This window comes from Drosophila busckii, chromosome 3L, assembly GCF_011750605.1.
Source record: "Drosophila busckii strain San Diego stock center, stock number 13000-0081.31 chromosome 3L, ASM1175060v1, whole genome shotgun sequence".
NCBI classification, from domain to species: domain Eukaryota; kingdom Metazoa; phylum Arthropoda; class Insecta; order Diptera; family Drosophilidae; genus Drosophila; species Drosophila busckii.
In genome coordinates, this window is record NC_046606.1 from 374032 (window position 1) to 389938 (window position 15907).

Sequence of the window (15907 nt, forward strand, 5' to 3'; positions counted from 1 at the left end):
ATAAAAACGAACAGACGCGGTTAAAAATGTCGGAATTACTTGATGAAGTGACAGCGGTCCTTGGTAATTATGAATAAAAATAATTGTATATATTAGTTTATTTGTTTAATCAACTGTAGAGGCAACACGCCAGACCCAAGATAAAGCGATGGTCAAGATACGCGACATATTGGATAAGTCAAATAGCACGCTGCTGCACATCGAGTCACAAAATAATTTAAACAGTGCTTATGCAAATGATTCCCAACAGCAAACAAACGTATACAACTTGCATCCAGAATCTCAGCTGGCGCTGGTTAAGATATTTGATAATTTCCAACGAATTATGGGAAAATACGACAAATTGCAGATCTATAGTGCACACAACGATTGCCTGGTCTACAGACAACGTTTGGAGAACCTTGAGAGCAGCGCGCGTAAGCTGGAGGTTCTTTACGCTACAGTTACCCAGATGAAACTGGACATGGAAATGCACGAGCAGCAAAAACCAATCGACCAAGATGACAAAGAAAACACAGATCCAGAAGATTAACAATCGCTTGCTTGAATTTTATTGGATATTGAAACGTATATTAAATGCTATTGTAACAACTAATTTGCCTGAGCGTGTAGTTGAGCACATCGACTAATGTCTCAAGGCGTGCGAAAGCTGCATCCGAGTCTCTAGGATTCGCCAACTGACTAAGACTAAGCTTGTTGTCGTGCAAAAAATTGAGCTGCTCCATGTTGGCAGCGATGGCCAGTAGATTGGCCTGCTCGCTTTCGGTGAATGCATCTGGCGCATCGAGTTCGCAAGGCATTAACTTCTCTAGTTGTTGTACAAAGTTGTGTAGCTGAGATAGCATCGCCGCCAAAGCAGCCTGCGGCTTTTCCTGAGCTGAAACCTTACCCTTAAGTTGCCTCAAGTTCTCTTGGAATTTCCTAAAGTCCTTGTATACCTCGCTGGCAGTACGCTGCTCCACATGACGGCTGATGTTGTTGAGTGACACATTGGAGGTGCTGACGTGCGGCGATGCTTGATCCGTGGATTCGTTACCCTTGAGAATGCTGGAGTTTGTCCGCTGTAGCTCACGCTTTTTTGGCACGCGTTGCAGATTATTGGGGTAAGTATCCAGTTCTCTGAAGAGTTCGGCAAACTCGCCAACAGTGCCAAGTTCCCTGGTCGGTGTGATAGTCGACGCTACTTTTTGCATATTTTGCTGCATATTGTCGAAAAAGTCAGCTGGCTTCATTACTGACTTTTTAATCAATAATTCTCTCATATCAACACCTTCATCGCCAAACGTTTGCTTAAATTTTACGGAAAATTCACCAAAGTTGAAATCAGCCGCCATTATTGTTTTGTTTGCTTCAAATAGCTTCGATATAAACATGACATAGCAACTATCGTTTATCGAGTTTCTGCTTATAGATTAGAGTTGTTTTATTTAAAGTTAAGCGCGACATTTTATTGTACAACTAGCCATATTCTGATTGTATTGTGAGCGAGAACTGGCCTCTGGGTATGGTGTTGGCGTGATACCAAATGCGGGTGTCTACCAGAACAGCGTCACCCGGCTCCACATAGAAGAAGAACGACTGACATTGGTGATCACATTCCGGCGCTGGCGATAAAAACCAACTTTTGTTGCCCTGCAACTGGGCCTGCCACATCAGTCGCGGTATATAGTCAAGCTGTAAAAAAAGAGCATTAGGTAGTCAAATGTATTAAATGGAATGAATCATAATTACATGCATAACAGCACCCTGCTCATAGCCCATGAGTATAAAGTCGGTGTTGGGCATCTCGGCGTCAACAGGCAGAAAGTGTGGACGAGGATACAGCTTGCGGAGCTCAGCTAGTACTGTTGGTTGGCACACGCTCCAACCGACAAACCACGGCGCACCCTCGCTCATATCAGCGCGTTTCGGGGACATTTTAAAGACGTCCCGGAGCGTCTTGAGATCTGAGCTAAAGTGCTGAAACTGACAGACAGCATCCAGTGAGCCAGGCACTCTATTATAAAGTTCCTTAATGTAGCTATAGTTGAGGCTGTGCTGCGCCGGCCAATGTGCAACGGCTTTTTTCACAATTATAGGCAGTGAGGAGTAGGCATACGAAGAAAATTGCTCACGGGTGAGATTGTTAAGAATTAATGGGGCCGAGACGCTCTTGCAGAATGCGCAGTCAATAATGGGACGTGTAGCCTCTAGCACTAGATTATTGTTGGGCAGAAAACAGCGCACGCCAAGTAGAAACGATATGGTTTCGTAGAAAACGGGAGTTGCCACCAGAATAAAGAAAATTATGCCAAGTAGCCATAGTAAACTAAGTCGATTTGAATTAGTATCCATGTCGCGTGCTTTGCGGTAAGCCTCCTGCAGATCGGCCCTTGACACAAGACCCGTTCGCAATGCGTTCAGATGCAGTTCGTCCAGCTTGGCTACAAACTCATCTCCCAAACGATCGCGCACCGCCCGCATGTTATTGCCCAGCGAGCCCATGGGACTTCTGATGAACTGTGAAGCAAATAATTTGTGTTTACAGTTACTTATATTGTATATATTTATTTAAGTTTACCAAAAACATTGCAGCGGTTTTGTTTTGCTCAAGTTATTCCAATCTAATACAACTGTCAGCTGTTGTGGCGGTAAAACGATTGCTCCCAGCTCGAGCAATATGTAACTTGCTAACGATTACTGCTCTCATACTGCGTACTTGCATCTCGCTCGCACCTGTTAATTGTGTGCTGCTGAGCTGCTCACGCGATTTTTATAAACGATTTATGTGAACAACACAACACTATCATATAAACTTAACACTTGCTCGGACGTAGTAACGTCCAGCAAAAATAAAAAATACGGGTTTTAATTTGGAATCCTGACCGTAGTACAAAGTTGTCGTGACAATTAAATTAAGAATGCGTGTTTAATAAACATTACGATTAGGTTATCATTCATTCATTCATACAAACTTCAAAAGCTGCCTCAAAGTCCTCGCCCAAGCAGACTTTCACCTAAACGAATTGAAATAATTGTGCAATAATAAAGTTTAAATAAAAGATGTCTGGGCAGGAAAAGGTCATACGTGTTGGCTCACGCAAAAGCGAGGTATTTATAAACACGTATTTGTTATGCATTTTTGTACTTTCATTTGAATTTCAAGCACATGCTAGGTGCTGACGCGCTCACTTACCCCTCTCTTCACTTCTCACATACACGCATACATGCACATACACACACGACGCGATTTATGCAAGACTTTTAAGACTTGTTGCTCGCCCAGCAACAACAAACAGTAAACACTGCTGCTGCTGTTACTGTTACTATTGCTCTGCTTGTGAGTTTGTATGTGTTTTTTTGGTCAAATTATACAATCAAATGTCAGATTCGCATCTCACGCACAACACACTCGTGCATACAACATACAGCTGTATGTAAGCTGTTTCCATTCCATTTCATTAAGCTACCAGTGTGCTCTGTGCCCCTAACACCTTCCTCCTATACGCATTTTTATGATTTTTTTTTTCGTTGAGACACCTTTGCACATTTGACGTGCTTGGCACGGATTGGCTTGACTTGGTCTGGCTACATCAAGGCCAAGCCACAGATACTTGAATGTATGAACGTGCATATACACAAAACATTTTGGTTATTAATGTTTGGCTTATTAAAAATAAAAAAAATACATGTTACATATATACGTAGGTACATACATACATACTTCAATTACAGCTTTGACATATTTATGGCGCTCTCTCTCTCTAAATCTCTGTGTGTTTCTCCACTTAAAGTTCATTTGCATTAAGTATTTATGCACTTAAGGCTTCTACTAATTATACTCTCTTTTGCTCTTGCAGTTGGCGCTCATACAGACCAAACATGTCATTGGAAGACTGCAGAAACTTTATCCCAAGCAAAAGTTTGAAATCCGTAAGTGAAAGTTTACGCTTGAGATTGTTTTGTTTACATGTTTCGGTGAAAAGTGCATGTCATGCTTTGATCAGCGACGAATACTACTACTACTAGTTCAGCTATGCCCCCTATGGTTTCTAGTTTCATCATGACTCAATAGAATTAAAACATTTGGTTGTTATCTATGAAGCATTATTAGCTTATCACCAGTACGCCTAGTACAGATTTTATTTGATTCTTGCATTACGCATTTTTCAACGTTCCGCGCGTCATTTGCCAATTTTTACTTCAATGTCAATGCTTTTTCATGGTATTTTGTTTTATGCTTTTAGTTAGCGAGGCATGCTTCAGATATAGATAAGAGGGGCCGGGCGTTTGCTTATCTTGAAGCAACGTGCTCTATTTATAAACCCCACTGGGTAAATTATGCAACAAGCTGAATTAGTTGAAATGTGTTTATTTTCTTCTGATAAGAGATTAACGGATTTTACATGCGCTGAAATTAAACCGGAACCAAACCAGAGACTTGCGCTAGGAAGAGCGGAGTATAGCGGAAATATTTTTTGCTGATAAGCTCAGCTTAATAAATTGGACTTGACGCAGAAAGGGATATTATTAAACTTATTGGCCCAAATACTCGGCCAACAAGTCAAAGATCGCGTGCTATGGGTCCAACAAATTTGCAAATTGCGTAATGCAGTGTTATAGATATAGTTAAAAGTTATAATAAAATATAACCTTCAGTCTAGTGTCTCTCTTATAAAGAGAAGTTAATTGTTAATCAATTGTTGTATCATTGAGCGGCACGCAATCCGCACATCCTGTTTAGATACGCACTACCACCCCCACTAGAAATATTTGAATTTATGAACACTTTAACTGATAAGCAAATTAGTTAGCACCATTTTGTGCCGTTAGAGGGGACTCAGCGATAGGGAAATTAGAACTCGTTTCGCTTTCATGTTTTGTTTAATTGAAGAAGACATTAACATTTTTTTTTTTACTATCGATCGCTTACTTTACACAATTAGAATGAGAAACTGATGTATTTGCCTTGTAGATACCATGTCCACCTTTGGAGATCGTGTGCTGAACGTCTCATTGCCTAAAATTGGCGAGAAGAGTCTGTTCACTAGAGATCTGGAGGATGCACTACGCAATGGCGGTGTTGATTTCGTTGTGCACTCACTAAAGGATTTGCCAACGGCGCTGCCAACTGGCATGGCGGTCGGTGCCGTGCTGGAGCGCGAGGATGCCAGAGATGCATTAGTGCTACGTGAGAATTTCAAGGGCCATACCATTGCCACGCTGCCCGAGGGCAGTGTCATCGGTAAGTACTCAAATAATATGCTCCACAATTTGCATTAAATCAACCAACTTTTTGTTGTAGGCACCTCGTCCTTGAGGCGTACGGCTCAGATACGTCGCCAGTACCCGCACCTGATAGTCTCCGACATAAGAGGCAATTTGAATACGCGCCTGGCCAAGTTGGATGCCAAAGATTCCAAGTTTGCTGGCATTATCTTGGCGCAGGCGGGTCTGGTGCGTATGGGCTGGATGAGTCGCATTAGCCAGGTGCTGGAGCCGACAGATCTGCTCTATGCTGTGGGTCAGGGTGCTTTAGCTGTAGAGTGTCGCGCCAATGATGTTCAGATACTAACCATGTTGCAGAAGCTCATGTGCCTGAACACCACCTGCCGTATTTTGGCCGAGCGCAGTTTCCTCAAGACATTGGGCGGCGGCTGCTCGGCACCGGTGGCCGTCTGGAGCAAACTGAACGGTGAAGCACACCAACAATCAGATTCGGGCTTGTCGTTGATTGGCGCTGTCTGGAGTCTGGATGGTGCGATTGAGATACGCGATGAACTGGATTGTGCTTTAAATGAAACTGTGGCCGCGGATCTTCAACAGCGCAAGCGTGCAGCTGGCGGAGGGCAGTTGGAGAATGCCAATGGAAATGGAAATGGCAACGGAAACAATAGCAACAGCTGCGACTCGCCGCCAGCGATAAAGCGCGCCAGAAATGGCAACGACTCGCCAGGTAATGGCTCTGATTCGAGCACAGGCAGTCCACGCCAGCAAGGTAGTCCGCCTATCATTTGTGAGGATGCATCTGTCACCGGCTACAGTATGGAGGAGCTGTTGGAGCGCCACATTGATCTTGCTCGCAAGTGTCCCGTCATAGGACAGGACCACAACAATACCCAAGGCGCTGGCGGTGATGCCGCCAACTGCAATGGCGAAGCAGGCGGTGGCGATGCGGACAGCAACAATGCCAATGCTGGTGCGCATTGTCCGCTCCAAATGAACGTGGGCCAGGATGTTATGGGCGAGTGTCCATTTGTCAGCAAAGAGACCAAAATTTCATACGCCACCGCCGGCAAGTGTCCAATTACGAATCCCACAGTCGACGAGCCGGACAATGCTACAGTCTCTTTCGCAGCTGCAAGCTCTTCCAAGTGCCCCTTTGCTGCTATGCACCAGGGCAGTGGCTTGGAGGCAGCGCCGCCAGCGGACAAGAGCAATCAAGTCAAGTGTCCCTTTCTGCAAAAGACAGTGCAGATGTTTGACTATGCCGATGAAGAGCAGCCACAGCCGCAGCAGCTCAAGCTGCCGCTGCTTAACGAGGATGTTAGCAATCTATTTTGTGGACTCTACCAGCATGCCTGCTACAGTCGCGAGCTTTACGTCAAGGCCAATCAGCTGGGCCAGACGCTGGCCGAGCAGCTAATCAAACGTGGCGCATTGGATGTCATGAAGGTGGCTCAGGCAGAGATACATAGCAAGGTGGTGTCTTGAGCGGCATCAGCCCATATCAACCCCCAGTAGAGTTGGGAAATCATCGGCATAGTTGAAAATATTTTGTAGAAAATGTAAGTTTTTCTCTTTGAATATTTTGTAGTGTAAACCTGATCGATCCCAACTCCCAACTCTATAACCGTTACCGTTATCACATCATTGTTATCAATCCACAACGAGTTGTCTTAAGTAGTAAAGTGTAATTAGAAAATTGTTTTTGTTTTTTTTTGTTTATTACGCGCTGGTTCTGCGTATACATTTGTTGGGTTTATTTTACGTCTTAAAGCTAAATGTAAAAATAAAAAACACAACTGTGCTCTCTCGCTTTCTATGGCATGTGGTTTTTTTTTTGTCCGTACGTAAATTTATAGTTTTTGTGTACTATAAAAAGAAAATCAACTAAAAACTTATTCACTATTTAATCAAATTGTAAAACTAACATTAATTGACTCCGTGTTTCTTCTTCAAGTGCGATGTTAGATAGTGAGCACCCTCAAATTTCTTCGGACAGTTCTTGACGCCGCAGGCCAGGCCATCGCTTGCATCGCAGGTGGCAAAGTGACTTATGTACTCCAGACTGTTGGGATAGCTAAGCCAGCAATTGGGACACTTCAATTGAGTGCCGTGCCTCTTGCGTATGTGGGAATCCAAGCGCTGACGTGACTTGGCCAACTTGCCGCACTTGCTACAGCTCAATTCCGACTCGGAGTGCGAGACTTCAATCGAATCCACGAGTAGCGTGCGCTTGTTTGGTTGCACCAGCGTATTGATGCCATCCAGCTGCTCCGCCGGCTGTTGCAGTTCCTGTTCCTCTGCAGCAAGCAACGACTTTTTCTTTGACTTTTTCTTTTGTGAACTTGAAATTGAAGTCTCCAGAACTGCTGTTGCCTCCAGCAGCTGCTCCATCTTGCTTTGCTCACCGGACTTTTTGCTGGGCGTATCTACAGGCAATTTCTCGGAAGGCTGATGTTCGTTGGAGACAGACTTTCTCTTCTTTACTGGCGACATTGGCGTCACCGGGGAATGCGCAATGGGAATCTCGTCTGGCGCATCCACTGTGTCCTCTTCGTTGCTCTTTGGTGTTGCGACCTTTTTTTCTTTCCGCGGCGAGGCTGCCTCTGTTGGCTTAGTTTTGCTGGGTGTTACTGCCACGTCCTCCTTGACAATCTTCTGCTTCTTGCTCTTGTCGGCCTGCTCTACCAACGAAGTATCAAAATCATTTGTCTTGCGTTTGCGCGATGTCGGCACGGATTCCTTGGGCTTTGGTGAATCAGCAGCTGCATTGGGTGACGGATTTTTTGGCTCAGCTGTTTCCCCATGCTTAGTCTTAACATGTTGATTCAAGGTAATTTTGTGCATATATTCACACTCGCAGAGATTGCATTTAAAAGGCTTTGGACGATCAATTGAATGTACTTGTTTCATATGCTCTTTTATCGCTTTTAGATTCTTTAAATCTATTTGGCAATACCCGCATTTATGCCCAGCACCTTGGACATCCCCAGGCTTTGGTGTCGAAGAGTTCTTAGTTGTGACAGCAAAGGTGTATTCGGCGGTAAGTGCAGATTTAGATTTGCTCCTAGGCTTTAAGGCTGTTAGTTTCGCTAGCGTAGTATCTGATTCTGGCTGAGGCTCTACTTCAGGGTTTGGTGTTGACTTCTCTTCTACCACGCCATGGGTTACCAAATGCTCCTTGAGAGTTTTAAGTACGCCAAAGCTTCTGGGACATTTGCTGCAGTCATAAATGCGTGGGCGCTTCTGATCGTGCTCAGTCTTCATGTGTAATTTCATGGGATTTGGCCAAACGGACTTAAAGTCGCAAAGCTTGCATTCGAAGTGTATGGCGATGTTTAGCTTGTTTGGCGTCTTGGATGCTTCTTGCGCGTCGTCCTCCGAGTCCGTAGAAAGGTTTATTGCATTATTGCTAACGCTAAATAATTGATTGAAGTCTTTGTGTTTAGCGCTTGCTTCTTTTGCTGGCGTTAGTTTGACTACATCGGTTAGACTTTTATCCAAATTATTGCTATTTTGCTGCAGCTTGGACGGGGTGGATAAACTCTTGTTTGTCTTCTCTACCTCCGTCTTAGAACTGTGCTGCTCTGACTTATTACCACCAAAGAGTGACTTAGTAACTTTGGATACTTCTGCAGTAACTGCAGATGACTTTTTCTTCAGCGCCTGCTTTTTAGGCGTGCCTTGCACTTCTTTTTCAATTTCTTTCACTGTTTCCCCGTTGACATTTGAAGCTTGCTTCAAAGGAGATGCTTTGCCATTAGTCGCGATTGTTTCAACTTGCAGTGAAGTTGCCTCTGTGGTGCTTTCTGCCTCGTCGTTCGCGGCCTTGCATTCATTTGCTTCATTGCCTTTGCCCGATTTCAATGTCTTGCTAACCAACTGATCTGTCTTAGCTATAATGGCCGTCGCGGACAGCATTGCCGCCATACACAAACCACACATTTTAATAGGCGTTGATACAGGTATCTGCAAATAAATGACATTTATTATGTTTTAAGGCCACATTTGGCTGTACCTACGCTGCGCTTGGTGATAGTCTGCAGAATGTCCAATACTTTGACGCCAGCAAAGACCTTTCTGGTCGTGAACAGCGCCTTGGAATCATGCTCGCTTTCGCAATAGTTACAAACTTCTTTTTTAGTCATTTTTAAAAGCAGATTTAATAAACTTCTGCTCAAGCACGTTGTCTGGGCTTGCTTTAATTTTGCCGAGAGTATCGTTCAACCAGGGTTGCCGTACATCGATATTAATTGGTGCGCTCTACATACTGCAACTGTCATCCAGTGCTATTTTAGTACATGTGCTAATTCTTTTCTTGTGTAGTGCTTTTTTGCCGCGCGTTTCTTATTATTAATTTAAAATGTGAAAATATCAAAAACTGAGCCGGGATTCCGTTTCGGTGCTTATTATATGTATTCAACCACTTATTACAAGCCCTGGACTTATTGTGAATATATGCAGAACGTAACTTTAATTACGCTACATTTAATTACGCCTTGGCGACTGTCCCCAAAAATTGTACCGTTGGTTTTTACATTTGCGCTGTGAAATTTAGCAAACCAATACTGCTTGTCAGTAATTACTGTACAATTGACCTTATATTGGCACAATATACTCGTATTTAATGAAGGCCAAAATAAACATTATACATGTACCTAATGCCAGCAATAATTTCGTTGATTGATTTCTCTGGTCACTACCAGTAGCCAATTGCTCTAGCTTCAATCGGCATATTAACTGCTTCGGGCATTTTGCAGTGCAATTTCGCACAGTGTCTTTGAGTTTTGGCTAATGTGCTATGCTCTCAACAATTTGGCAATTGGCCATTGAACACGGATAATTGCTTGAAGGAATTTTAAGCTTATGGTTTTGTACTTGAACCACACTTTGAAGTTCAAAATTGAAGCTGGAAACAAAATACATATATCGACAGCAGCAGCAGTAGGATGGCCGGTGAGTTATTCTTATTTATACACACAAACTGTTGTAATTATCACTGCCTGTAATTGAGTGTCTAGTTGAATGCTCTAAACTTAATGTCAGCTGACCTCCACTAGCTTCATGTGGTTAGCTCGCATTGTGTGAAGCGTAGAGAATAGAAACCAAAACAGAAACAGCAACAACAAAGTTTCTCTGTCTGTGAAATCTGCCAAGCATACTAGCGTATAGTGAATGAGGGAGGAGTGGGGAGGGGGCCAAGGCCAAGAGAATTACAACAGCTGAGCTGACGTTGGCTTTAAGATTTTTTCGGACCGTAATTGAGTTCATTATCATAATAACCCATTGACCAACTTGTCAACACCACAATAGATGTAAGAAATCTTTAATTTAGCAACGCCCCCTCCCTGTGCTACACTTGACCTTATACTTATTGTGGGTGTTGGCTCTCATTCAATTGTTTAATCGCTTTGATTATTAAGTGGCCACACATTTCATTAATATAATTAAAAATATGCACAATTAAAGAAATGTCAACTAATGACAAAATCGTGTGCACACTTGACCCAAACTTTACACCTATATATAGATATTATAATATGCGGGTACAAGTTCTAAATGCTATAAAATATTTATATATATTTTGACATTAGTAGAAAAAACGTAAGTACCCAATATATAGCATTTTTTTAAGGTTTTTTTTCGTCATCCCACAGTTGCGGAAGTTACGAGCCAAGTCAAAAGTTAAGGTTAATTGTTGGCCATTATTTCGCTTTACATTTATTTATAAGCAGCAACAATAAGTCGCTGTGAAGAATTACAAAAATACTGAGGGAAAAGCAAAATATAACCAACATATATTTATAGAACTTCTAAAAATAAAGCTAATGGCACACATTCAAGAAGCAGAAACTAATGAGGCAGTAACGTTAACGTTAATGATATTCAATGTTGATTTTTGTTAATTGAAAAACATTAAAAATCAACAACAGCTTACTTGCCATTTAATTAGAAAATCAATTAAATTCTCTACACAAATCCCAAACAAATTTGAGTGAACTGTTCTAGTTCTTTGACTAAATGCGGAAGCTTGGCAAATAGAAACTACACTGTAATGCAATTTAATTATTTAACACAAACAACAGCTAAAGAAATCAAAAGTCAAATAATGTAGACGTATTTCCTTTTGTTAGCTTAAGTAACAGTAAGCACAAGCAGTAGACTGACCACGGACAATATTATTAGGCAATGGCAACAACAAAATAAAGCGACACCTTAAAAATCATTTTAAATATTTGATAAATTGAAGACAGGCTGAACATATTGATATGAACAGAGATGGAAACTGCGCTTAAAAGAGGTTCAGATTCAGAGGTGTTATTATTCCGGATCAGCCAGAAATTGAAGCGTTAATAGCGTCTCAGAACATAAATCATGGCTCTTGAGACTCGCAGCAGCTCTACTTATAATAAAGAACCCTAATGAAAATGAAACTGGCATGGAATGAAGTTGCATATACTTCCGGGTACGGGTATGGGTACGGGTCAAACATTTGGACGTGTGTGTGTGATATTTTAAAACGCAGTCTTGTGAACTTGGCACCACTGTAAAGCGTAGCTAATTATTCATTAGCAAATTGCTTTGTTTTGTTTGCCATTTGTGGCAAGTGACAAAAAACGAACAAAAAGGTAATAACTGTGAGCGAAAACATTGTGATTAATGATTGTTTGATTCAGAAATATTTCGGCAGCTGTGAGCGCGAGCGCGAGTGCGAGCGCAGGCGAAAGATCAAATCGATACGCGCGCGAATTAGCCTTAATTATTGGCCGAGCGGCACTTGCTGTCATCATTTGGGAATGTTAATTGAGAGAAGACTGGCTGAACTGAACGGGGCGGTTGTGGTGATGTTGTTGCCTCAGGGATGGCGGCACGCTTTAGCTGTGGAAAGCCGTAATCTCTGGTTCCGCATTGCTGTCAATCAATAAAAAGCGTACACTTTGGTCAAGGGCAAGCTTTTGCTTTCAGAACTTTTAAACTATAATAATTCTAGTTCAATGTTTGAGGGCACATAATGAGGTTTTAATGTGTGTGTGTGTGTGTGTGTTACAGAATTTCTAATGAGCTGAGAAACCTTCAGACTGTTTGTTGCTAGAACTCGTAACAAATTGTATTTATTTGCTGCTTTTAACTAAAGTTTAAACAATAAGTGTCAGCATAATTATGTATATGGGCAGCCAGACACAATTACCCATATTCTCAGTACTCGTTGTTGTTGTTGTTGTTGCTATTGTGTTCTGGCAGTAACTACGTGCTTTAATGAGGTTCAATGCTAAAGCGACAGCAACAGGAAGCCAGAGGCTCTTAACTTAATTTACTTAGCCCTGGCCGCCTTATCAATGTCTTAACTTATCAATTATCAATTTAAATACGCGTTGAGAATCGAAAACTTTTGCTTCAACTGTCAGTTTGTTAATTTGTTGTTTGCTATATATTAGACGCATAAGACTAATAAATTAGCGAAACATTTGTTTAATTCGGTTTAAACTCTTGTTTGCTGTTTTGTTATGTTTTGATTTTTATACTTTTAATGTGATTTGCATAAAAAGTTTTTTCACACCGATTATTAAACATAAATCATTTCTCAGTGATCATTTTTTTCACTTTATATTTATGGATTATGTTCATATATGTGTTGCCAGTAGAGCAATCAATTTGCATTCTTATTAATTCCATGCCCAATCAAATGACTCAGGCAACGAACTTGCAACCCAAAAGACTGCGGCAACGAACTTGCCGTTTTATTCTATACCTTAAACAATTGTTGACCTCTGCGCTTATACAAAACAGTCGTTTGCCTCCCCCTGCGCACTTCGCTCCCTTTAACATAAATAATTGACAGCTTTGGCACGTAATGCGAAACAGATTTTCGTATGAGAATCGAATTGTAAACAAAATTGTGAACCGTGTACGTGACAGCGCCACGTCAACGACGGCGGAATGCAAGGCAACAAGAATTCGTCAAGCTCTTTGGGCCATTCCAAGCACCACGTATCGTACCTAAATTTAAATTAAATGAAAAATTGATGAGCTGAATTTGGTTTTGTATAACTTATTTTGACATTAAACGCATCGAGTGTCGTCCCAGCGAACAGTTCTCATTTGTCGTTTGTCGGCGGCGGCTCAGCAAACAATTTCATACGCGCAATGTGCAATTTATTGTTTTTAAACTAGTTTGACTCAAAAACTTTAATCTCAAAGGCAAGTCCATATAAAAAATTAGAATAAAAATGCCTTACGATGTGCAATTAATGCCTATTTTTAAAAAGAACAATAAGCAAAAATTATATATGCATAATATAGTTAAACACGTATTAATTAAACGCATATTAAGTATACGCAGTGTGGTGGCAAAACTAGAAATAATTTACAAAGAAACGCGTTCATTGACCAACAATAATAATATAATAAAAACTACGTCACGCTCAAGTCAAAGCAAAAAACCACCAAAACACTAGTGGCTAGCTTAATAAAATGCTAGTGTAAAATATATTTATATATATTGTTGCTGTTGTTGTTGCTTTTATTAACTGACTGGCGCCAGCTGCGTTTTTTCTTTGTATTTTGATGCTGACAGTATTTTTATGTGCGAGATTTCCAAAGAATTTTTATTTAATAAAGACAATAAACAAAAACACGTCATGCCAGAAACCGTAAAATATTTGTAGATATATTTGCATATTTGTGAATCATCAGGTTTAACAGAAAACTAAATAACAGTAGTAACATTTGAAATAAGCAAAAATATACAATACAAAAGGAGTTAAAATTAAGTTACAACTTGGAATGGAATTTTAAATTGATGTGTAGAGCAAAGCGCATTGATTTATATGTAATTTTTGTGTTTGATGAGGGGGGCGTGGGGGGGTTTGATAGTGGGCGAATATGTTAAATGTTGCCAGCTGCTGGTTTACATTTAATTTTTTTGTGCAATCATCTGGCAATAAATAACTAAAACTCGATTCTCATTCTCAATGTGCACAGCTGTGCCCTAGAGCACTCAATTCCTCTCACCCCCGCTCTGCTCTTGCCTTGCAGTCAACTGCAATTTAACACCAATTAGCACAAAAAGGGTAACTGATGAATATCTCTTCACCCCACTGTTCTCTGCATCGCTATATATATAGATATACATGTGGAATCGTGTTTGGCTGCAATCGTGTCTAATTTGTTGCTAGCTGCAGTTGTTGCTAGCACATCTGTTTATATTGCCAATTGTTGCTATAGCTGATGCACTACATCGATACGTCCATAAATACCAGTCGCAGTCTCGCAGCCCCCCGCTCTTTGTCTGTGGCGAGTTCTCTGCTGTCGCTTTGCTGTAGCTTGAGGCATTTGCATTCATAACTCAACAGATGCCACAGTTTGTTGTTGCCAAATGACACATATTTGAATTTCGAATTACTTACAAATTGCACTCACTCACACATGTGCATAAGCACGCAGCTTAATAGTTACACTAAACTACAAAAGTTGGGCCACCAACTAGCAAAATGTGTGCAATACTTTTAACGATTCCGTATTCAAGCTTCAACTTATGGCCCATCATATATTTTTTTCAGCTTGTGTGCACTTTTATGTTGCACAGTGTAAATTAGCTAATAGCTGGGGCCATCAAGGAGGCAGTGCAGCTGCTAGCGAAGCCTACACCTGTTCAATATAGTCTCAAGCTTCTGTCGAGAACAATAATTAAAACACAGACGGCAACTAATTTTCAAAGCATTTGGGCTTCAGTATGTGCTGTCTCGAGAGATGCTGTAAGCCCAAGGGGGGGGACACTGCTCTGTTCATAATTGCCATGATTTGCAATAGTTGCATTTGCATGGCAATCAGTCGACGGCGCTGGCACATGCAACGGCCCTTTTACCAATCGATTGGCCCATAAGCTATTTCTAATTGAGGCGGCAGTGAGCAACAGCTGTCTGTCCGTCCGTCCCGCTGTAAACGGAATTGATGCAGAGGGGCGCAATCTCAGCTCAATTATAAACCCGAGCTGAACTTGACTCGATGTTTATTTATAAACCTCAAATGAATGTGTCAATTGAAGCTTTATTGGTTGCCACTTGCCTAGCAGACTACGGACTACAATTTGGCTTAGCGTGGGAATTGATTTTTGAATATGTTCGCAAGTTCTCGCACTCAAATTAAAATGCATTTTAATGATGAAAACTCAAAAGTTTGCACGCGTTGCGCATCGTTGCACAATTCGAATCTAATTGCAAGTAGGAAGCGTTGCTGGAAGTAGAAGTTGAATTACATTAGGCGCCCATTAGCTCAAAGATTCTCTAACTACAAGCAATTAATCAAGAGAGGCCAAGCCCCAAAACCAAAAACAACAACAACAACAGCAAGAAAGACAAAGAACAAGTGTCATTGAGTGTCGTCTTCTTCCGAGTTTGAATTTTTCGCAGAGTTCCGCATCTGGTGCGTGTCCAGTCGACTGTAGAGCTGCAGTCCTAACTCCGCTCTTGGCTCTTACCACTCGCCAGCGAAGGTCGCAAAATATTAAGTATACGTCTGCTTATGAGTGTTGGCCATTAAACGAGCTCTTAATTTTTTTATTTTACTAGCATTAGCAGCAACAAATGCTTATTAACAATAACAATTCTGGCAGTTCAACTAAAATGTGGCAAATTGTAGCAAAAGCTTTCCCAAAATATGTTGAGAGGTGTGGGGTGGGGGGGGGTTGGGCATCAATGTCGCA

At 41.5% G+C, this 15907-nt stretch overlaps 5 protein-coding genes across 5 annotated transcripts; 2 read left to right on the forward strand and 3 right to left on the reverse strand.

Moving 5' to 3' along the window:
* Positions 1-3: 3 nt before the first annotated feature.
* LOC108600166 (augmin complex subunit msd1) lies at positions 4-595 on the forward strand. Its single transcript, XM_017987571.1, has 2 exons — positions 4-63; positions 120-595. Exons 1-2 carry the CDS (start codon positions 27-29, stop codon positions 530-532), a joined length of 450 nt encoding a protein of 149 aa, XP_017843060.1. The 5' UTR covers positions 4-26; the 3' UTR covers positions 533-595.
* LOC108600164 (augmin complex subunit msd5) lies at positions 525-1349 on the reverse strand. Its single transcript, XM_017987565.1, has one exon. The coding sequence runs from the start codon at positions 1332-1334 to the stop codon at positions 573-575; it is 762 nt and encodes a 253-aa protein (XP_017843054.1). The 5' UTR covers positions 1335-1349; the 3' UTR covers positions 525-572.
* A 49-nt stretch (positions 1350-1398) lies between these two features.
* On the reverse strand, positions 1399-2748 carry LOC108600163. Its single transcript, XM_017987564.1, has 3 exons — positions 2561-2748; positions 1732-2499; positions 1399-1674 (listed from the first exon to the last, which is right to left on the reverse strand). Exons 1-3 carry the CDS (start codon positions 2567-2569, stop codon positions 1459-1461), a joined length of 993 nt encoding a protein of 330 aa, XP_017843053.1. The 5' UTR covers positions 2570-2748; the 3' UTR covers positions 1399-1458.
* Positions 2749-2810: 62 nt separating this feature from the next.
* Positions 2811-6864, forward strand: LOC108600161 (porphobilinogen deaminase). The gene is made up of 4 exons (XM_017987563.1): positions 2811-3090; positions 3840-3912; positions 4955-5224; positions 5285-6864. Exons 1-4 carry the CDS (start codon positions 3043-3045, stop codon positions 6691-6693), a joined length of 1800 nt encoding a protein of 599 aa, XP_017843052.1. The 5' UTR covers positions 2811-3042; the 3' UTR covers positions 6694-6864.
* A 185-nt stretch (positions 6865-7049) lies between these two features.
* LOC108597934 (zinc finger protein CG2199) lies at positions 7050-9425 on the reverse strand (the record flags this gene model as incomplete). The annotated part of the gene is made up of 2 exons (XM_017984550.1): positions 7050-9174; positions 9228-9425. Coding segments are annotated over 2 exons (2238 nt in total), but the record flags the coding sequence as incomplete, so codon positions are not given.
* Positions 9426-15907: the final 6482 nt, after the last annotated feature.

What these genes read in the sequence shown, in the direction of transcription:
- LOC108600166 (XM_017987571.1), top strand. Translation starts at nt 27, where the DNA reads ATGTCGGAATTACTTGATGAAGTGACAGCGGTCCTTG. An exon ending in TGAAGTGACAGCGGTCCTTG is followed by an intron (nt 64 to 119) that starts GTAATTATGAAT and finishes AATCAACTGTAG; the next exon opens with AGGCAACACGCCAGACCCAA.
- LOC108600164 (XM_017987565.1), bottom strand. Translation starts at nt 1,334, where the DNA reads ATGGCGGCTGATTTCAACTTTGGTGAATTTTCCGTAAAATTTAAGCAA.
- LOC108600163 (XM_017987564.1), bottom strand. An exon ending in AGCAGGGTGCTGTTATGCAT is followed by an intron (nt 1,675 to 1,731) that starts GTAATTATGATT and finishes CTTTTTTTACAG; the next exon opens with CTTGACTATATACCGCGACT.
- LOC108600161 (XM_017987563.1), top strand. Translation starts at nt 3,043, where the DNA reads ATGTCTGGGCAGGAAAAGGTCATACGTGTTGGCTCACGCAAAAGCGAG. An exon ending in CAAGCAAAAGTTTGAAATCC is followed by an intron (nt 3,913 to 4,954) that starts GTAAGTGAAAGT and finishes TTTGCCTTGTAG; the next exon opens with ATACCATGTCCACCTTTGGA. An exon ending in GCCCGAGGGCAGTGTCATCG is followed by an intron (nt 5,225 to 5,284) that starts GTAAGTACTCAA and finishes TTTTTGTTGTAG; the next exon opens with GCACCTCGTCCTTGAGGCGT.